The following is a 7,218-nucleotide window of genomic DNA, read 5'->3' as shown; positions in this document are numbered from 1 at the left end:
GGGAAAGAGGCTATCGAGAAAAAAATAACCCCGTATACACCTGGAAACTATCTTAGAGTCATGGGAAAAGGGGACCCCATGGCACTTGATGTCCCCTTAAAATTAACACGAGACCAAGTTGTGTGTGGTTGTCACTTTCTTTGTGTTAAATTTGTTTCTTACTTTTTCCTAGACCCCGCCCGATGGTTTTACGTGTATCAGAGAGGTAACACTTAAACCAGTTTGACTCTCTTGGTCATTTAATTTTTGTAGAAAACATTTTCTGAAGCCAGGAAACAGGTTCCCCCTAGCTGAGTTTATTTCCAGCTGGCAGCAAACAAAACTATAGGTACTTGAAAACTGGCTGGTTCCTGGGCAAGGCTGGGGAGCTCCCAGGTCCCTTCTGGTGAAGACTGGGATTCCACTCAACCTCCAGGTCCTTCTGTCTGTGCAGTGCTCTATCACAGGACCTGCTAAGGCCAGTACTTAGCAGCTCAGATACTCTCCATGTGAAGTTTTTAGATGGTATCAGTGGAACTTCTCCAACAATTATCAGTGAAGCATTTTTCTACCCCTTTTGGTGAGATTTATTTGCAAATTCACCTTTGACTGACAGCTTGGAGGAAAGCACTTCTCCCAAAAGCACACTTTCTGCAGCACCCTCATGGAAAAGCAGAAAAACTCCCAGAAGTCTTTCAGTGGCTTTATACCCATTTTGACAAGTTGTTCCCCAATATGTATGTTTCTACCAACAGCAGGGAATGTGTAAGGAAAATAGAGAATTCTGTCCCGTGTAAGGTCCAGTGCACTGGAAGGACACCTGCTGTTTTCTGTCCTGGGATGCCCAAAGCAGTGCTGCTTCTAATGATGAGTAGAGTTAAGAAGTATCTGGAGAAACATTTAAAGTCAACATTGGCATTGTGTAGTTCACATTCAAATTATTTTACCTGATGCTAGATGTGTGCCGGAGAGCCGTTCTTGGAGGTATCTGTGGGCTTGGACCATTCCTGAACCTCCTTTTTCAGAATTCAACATGGTTCTAGTTTCCTTATGTACAATTGTCAAGTAGTTAAAGGAGGATAGAGGAAGAGGCAAAGGCTTATATGTGATACTTTTCACAGAGCATTGCAAGGATTAGCTGAGAAGTATTAAAAATCTATTCTTTTTTCATCTCAGAATTTTATTCAGTAGTGGTTTTCTCTGTACCTGGTGGTGTTCCAGGTTCACCCAGGCAGCACATCCTGGTTAAGCTTGGCTGTGCAATGAATTCAGTGTTGGAGACGTAGTGATGACAATGAAGCTGAAAGAGTCACAATCATTTCAGGAAAAGGGATTGGATAAAAAGACATCAGTTCCTTTTTGTCTTATTGCCTGAAGAGTGCCTTTGGTTTAGAAATTGATCTCTTCATCCAGGTTATTAATAATAATAGCGATTCATAAATGACTTTTCAGGTTCAATGGAATGTATATTTGATACTTCAGTAGCTATCTTAGTGCCATTTTTTTACTGATGTTTGCCATGAGTGGATTTTAGTTAACCCTTTTTTAGGAGTCAGATGTGAAGATTCATGTTTTTAAGTGCTGCCTGAGCTGTCAATCTGGGAATGTCCCAGGAACAAGTCCACAGATTCTTACCTGCCTGTTGGTCTTGTTGATTTGTATTTGCGAGTTTGGGTCACTTCAAGGCTAACACTTAGATTTTTATCTTGGTGGAAGCCCATGGAACTGCACACAAGTGTTCTGACTGTTCCAGACAGGGGAGCTGTACTTGGCAGCTGCCTTTGCCCCAGGGATCTGGGACCACAAACTTCAAAGGACTTTAAAAAGTGATACTTCCAGCAGCTCCCACTGGCATCAGCGGAGGGAATGCTGAAGCCCACATGCAGGGTTTTTACTGCATCAGTAAAACAGCTCTCCCCTGACTCCATTCCCATAGGTTTCTGCTGTAATGAGCTTTTATGGACTCAGGCCTTTAGCTATTTCTCTTGATAAAACTTTCAGATATTTGCAATTGGTTTCCCACAGGCAGGATCTATTTCCTACGAGGTCTGGCCAAGCAAGTATTCTGTCTGGTGATTAATTTCAAAGATGTCATGAATAAACTAGAGTTAATTTTTTCTTCAGGTCCTTGCTCCTAAAATATACCTAATGTTTTTTTAATAAAAATAAGATGCAGTCTAATAATTCTTGCACATAATTTAATCCTCTTCTGCTGTATTTGTAAGATTACCCATTTCATCTAATACCTGTCAGTTTTGCAATTAACACTGGGCAAACTGGCTGTATTTTACATCTCCATTTTTTTCTTTAACTAAAAGAGAATTTATTATAAGCAACATGTTTTTACAATCCTCCTGTTAGCCATGGAGCCTGGTGTTATAGACTTTCACCTTGGTGCCTTTGGAAGCAGGGAACAGGGCTATTTGCATTTTTATTAAATCATCACTTATGCCCTCCCTTTAAAACACATTTCAGGCCTTGGGTTGTCCTTGGCCAGCCCTAATGACATAATGAGGAATCACTATTTGCTGGGCACAGAGAGCTGGAAATGCTCAAGTGTTTCAGGTGGGCGCTCTGGGAAAGGTGCTTGATATTTCTTGCATTTCACAAGTGAGTTTGGCTCAGAAACCAACCCTGTGCTTTTGCACAAGATGTTGCTTGTGCAGAGGGAGGACAGGCTGGTTAATGAACTTGAGACTGATGGCTGGTCAGAATTACAGCTAAGGAAGTGGCTGGTAAATAACAGTTGTTTCCTGGTTTATAGCACACATGCAGCACTGTCTGTGAGCAGCTACATCTGTTCCAGTTCAGCAGAAAGAATTGTTAGATCTGAAGAGTACTGCTTGATGGTTTGGTGTGGGAATAGATCACTGGAGTGACCAGGAGAAGCTGTGCTGCCAACAGAGGGATTTGGGACTCAGGGCACATTCCTGCCTGCTGGTGGGGCTGGCAAGTTCCTGGATGGGTCTCCAGTGGGGTTGCACAGTTAGAAACTGGGTTTGGGCAGTGCTTGAGGTCATGGAGCTGTCCTGGGTGTGTATTATCTTGCCTGTGTATTGCTAAGAGAAGTTGACAGTGAAACTGTTTCCCATAACACAGCAGATAAATGTGCTTGCGCCCAATGGAACAGAAAGATGTGGGAAAGTGAAATACTGGAGAGGGATGTTTTCCTTCACAATCAATAGTTTCCTTGTCTTTACCATGGGTAAGGGAAGGGCTGAGTCCCTCTGCATGGTTCTGTGATGGAGAGAAGTACTTGTCTGTGGCTGAAAATCTGTTTTCCTCCATGATGAGGCAATTTTGTCCACAGGCATGTAGATGTACAAGACAGCTTCTACATCAATAGGCTTAAATTGCTCCACTTTATCACTTGGAGGGATGCAAATTCTATTCAGGAAAGTTCGCAGCAGTGGAACATGGGGCCATTTGCAGGCAGCCTAAGTATGGAAATCCTCAAATTGCAAAGATAGCAGAAGGTAAAATCAGAACAAATATGAAAGAATGTATAAATCAAGCCTTGATAAGTAGTTTCCAAAGTGTATTCAGTTAAAATATTGATCTGCTCTAATGAAAATTTATGCTCTGCTCTTGAGAAAGCAGCGGAGAAATACTACAATGTCTTTCATTAACAACAACTATAAAATATGCATAGGCATGCAAGCATGTCAGGATTATTTTTTTGTTGTAAAGTGAACCCACTATTTATTTTGTCTGATATACAAAATGCACCTGCCCTACAGGATAAGCAAACAAAGATGATGTTTTGTACAGAAATGCTAAAATCTGGATCTGTGTTGGAGTAAAATTACAAGTGCTTGTACCACACCCAGACTTCAAACCCTGCTATTAAGGCAGTCATAAAAATATGGCCAGAGGCAAATTCTAAATCAGCAAGTGCTGCCTTCTATTCCTCCAGGTTCAAGCACATGGTAAGGGAAAGATTTTTTTTAGCATGTTATGCTCCAGCTAAACAGTGCACTTGATCTTCAGCCTAGGACACACCTCACTGCAGCTGTCTGGTGTGGAAGGGATTCATCCAGGCATGATTTCAACAAGTGCTGGAGCTCAAAAAAGAACAACTACTTGTTTATCAGTACCTGCAAGCAGGAGAAACCTCCTGCTTTAGTTACTGAGTCCACCTAATTGGTAAGCACAGGTAACTTAAAAAAACATACTTCAAGGTCTAGCATAACAAATCTGGGCCTGTTGGCTAAGGGGCAGCGGTCACTAATTGGCTGTATGGCACCCAGCCCCTGAGATGTCTCTGGGCAGGGCTTAGTTCTAGCTCCAAAGGGATGCTGTTAGCAACAGCTGTATCCCAACTCCTGTTACCTGAGCTGGGGAGGTGACCAGGCACATTTCTGGCATGTCTTCAATCAGTCCTGGGGCTGTTTGTGCACTTGCAGATTGCAGGCAAAGAAGATTAACATGAAGCCAGCAGCAAGCCTGTCTCCCACGCTCAGATCACTCAGGGTGTTCAGCAAGACGTAAACAAGGCAAAACTGAGGAAGAGCTAGCTTAAAAAACTGAGGATAAACTATCTTAACATCAGGCTTTCCTAATAAGAATTTTAAATTTTAAAAGTGTATCCATGTATATACACTTTTGTTTGCACTCACCACCATAAAGTGGTTTCAGTTTAATAAACTTTAAGTGTTAACAGTGCAACAGTGTCACATGGTGACATCCCTGAAGAGCTGGACTGAAACAGGATGATAATGAAAATGTAAATAAGAGGGAATACAATATATGATAAAAGGACAGGGCATATGAGCAAGTGACCACCTTCTTTTTTGCCACTGAAATTCCTGTGGTTGATTTATAGGGTGTCAGATAATGGAAGAAAAAGGTTTAAAGAGCTGACTTAAGAGAAAATACTGAAACGAAACAAACAATAACCCAAAAAACCACATGAACATTGTAGGATTTTAAGGAAAACCAAGCATGTTCTTATTTATCAAACAGGCTGGTTTACACCTCTTACGTGAGGTTGCATAGATATTGTTTTCTCTTTGTTGAATTTTACTGTAGGATATAAAGCGCAGATGGCCAGTATTTTACACTCACATTTTACTATGACTGCAGTTCTAAATGACTGTAGAGTGACTCAGTCAATCAGAAATTTCAGTGAAAAGCTGGTCAAGTTTAGCAGAGCAGAGAAAGGTTCCAAGCCTGCCTTGTTATGTGCTACTGCCCAGCACAAAGTGTGTGGCTCCCTATGGAAAAATGGAACAGCTGTCAAGGTCATGTGCCAACTGGATATTGCACTGGGGGACAGCAGGGAAATGCAGGGGAGGGCGTCCGGGGTTACATCCATTTTGTAAAGGGTTTTAGGTAACTTACTGTTAACCAAAGGTAAACCAAAAGGTAGCTCCTGTACAATGTATGGATTAGTGATGAGACTCCCTCACCTCTCTCTCTTCTAAATGGATTTCCCCTCTTTTTTTTTTTTTTTAACCGTTGTCCTTCCTTCATTTTACAGAATTTCTTCCCCACTTTTTCTGTCTCTCTACAGCTTCTTCTGCATCCTTCATTTTGTTGCATGCATTCCCTTTCAAAGAAAATTCATTTTGCCCCCTTATTTCACATTTATTCTTTTTTCTGTACAAGACATCCTTTTCCATCTCCCTTCTTTTAACAGGAGCTATAATTCTTAGACACTTTGTTTTCCCTTTGTGTGGAGGTATCTCCTTCAGGCCTCTTCTAGTCACTTGCCAGTGTTAAGTAATATTTTGTGCATCATAAATGGTTGTGATACTCTCTTCTCCCATGATGTTACAGTCCCTTGCAGTGAAAGGGACCTTAGCACTTACGTTTGCAATGCTCAGGTCCCACAGATAGTCACTTAAACTATGGACACAGAGGATTACAAGGGTGGCTCATCCTGAATTCACCAATATTTCAAATTATTCCTTCATACTGAAACAATGAACCAATGTTAATTCAACATCATCACTCCCTCATGTGTGTTCTCTGTTAATAACCTTCATATATATGGAGAGAATGGATTAACTTATGAGAAGAGCTGTCCTGGTCTGCTCTTTCACTGAGCCAGTCCACTCTGAATCCATGCATTTCCTCTAGTCAGAGTGACTCCTTTTCCTTGCACGTTTCTTTTCTCAGCAGGGATTACTATATTACATTTGAGCCCAATAACAAAATGTTTTTTACAGGGCAAAAACTGTGCAATTTTGATAGTGATGGGAGTGTTAGCTGTTCTGTTGTGCCAAGTAGCTTCTACGTGTAGATGGGATTTTCTTGTCAGTTGAATCCTGCCTCTGCTCCTTGGAGTTTAAACTTAAACTGACATACAATAAGCATCTGTATATATTTGGGCATTGCCTGCACTGCTGGAGAGATGGGCTTGACAGGCAAAAACATGCACCAGAAGAGAGGTGAGATTATGGTACTATGGGATGGGATATGTCTTGAATCCTTTCATTCCTTGTGGGAGAACATTCTCTTGAATAAAATGCATAGCAGTGTTTTTCATAGTGTATCTGCGTCCCCAAAAAGTCCATAGAAATGCAGGCTGGATTCATTTGATTCACAATTGTTGGCATCATTTGAATTTCTCCTAGGATTAAAGTGACCTTTAGTGTCTCTATAGCAAGCTTTTTGGTTAGCACACAGAAGACTTTTCTCATTGTTTGCCCTCAGTATAACGCTGTTGTCATATGTTTAAGCACATCTGCTCTCACTTAGATTTGCACAGCTTTCTTTAAAGGGCCCATCCCTCCACACTGTTTCAATATTTAGATAAGAAATGCCTGGTGTTGCCTTTTGGAGCAACATATCTGCTGCCTGCCCTTCTGTTCTCACCACCAGTTCTGGCTTTGTGAATGGGGAGCTAATTGGCAGCCCAGTGAGAAATGTGAGTTGCTGCTTTACTCACATGGTTTGTATTTTGCTTTCAAGAGGTTGAAAAGAGTTACACAGATCAGTTCTGTGGATGGTTTCTTTTTTCTCTGTTGCTCTTGAAATCCAGTTTGTCCTAACCATCCAGTTAATAGAGCAAAGGTAACAACCTAGCTAAATCTTTTGCTGTCTTCTCTTTCAGATAAAATTGAAGATGAATTAGAAATGACTACAGTGTGCCACAGACCCGAAGGACTGGAACAGCTTGAAGCACAAACCAATTTCACTAAAAGAGAACTTCAAGTGCTTTACAGAGGATTTAAAAATGTAAGAACAATACTAAAGTGAACTGAATCTAGTATTAATGTCTCCACCAGCCTC

At 41.2% G+C, this 7,218-nt stretch overlaps 1 protein-coding gene across 5 annotated transcripts in view; it reads left to right on the top strand.

The window, feature by feature from the left end:
* Positions 1-7,218, top strand: part of KCNIP1 (Kv channel interacting protein 1) — a 44,353-nt gene that overhangs the window by 20,998 nt on the left and 16,137 nt on the right. For 2 of the 5 annotated variants that reach the window (XM_010005513.1, XM_010005504.1), the window contains one exon: positions 7,040-7,164. In XM_010005513.1, coding sequence (XP_010003815.1) covers positions 7,063-7,164 — 102 coding nt within the window. In that variant the 5' untranslated portion in view covers positions 7,040-7,062. Of the gene's footprint in view, positions 1-189; positions 206-7,038; positions 7,165-7,218 lie in introns of those variants that run through there. The other 3 variants (XM_010005534.1, XM_010005527.1, XM_010005520.1) reach the window with 3 other exon arrangements.

The sequence above is a fragment of the Chaetura pelagica genome, unplaced genomic scaffold, assembly GCF_000747805.2.
Source record: "Chaetura pelagica isolate M959 unplaced genomic scaffold, ChaPel_1.0 scaffold581, whole genome shotgun sequence".
In the NCBI taxonomy this organism is placed as follows: domain Eukaryota; kingdom Metazoa; phylum Chordata; class Aves; order Apodiformes; family Apodidae; genus Chaetura; species Chaetura pelagica.
Note: the sequence above shows the minus strand (reverse complement) of the source record. Positions and strands in the feature narration are given on the sequence as shown.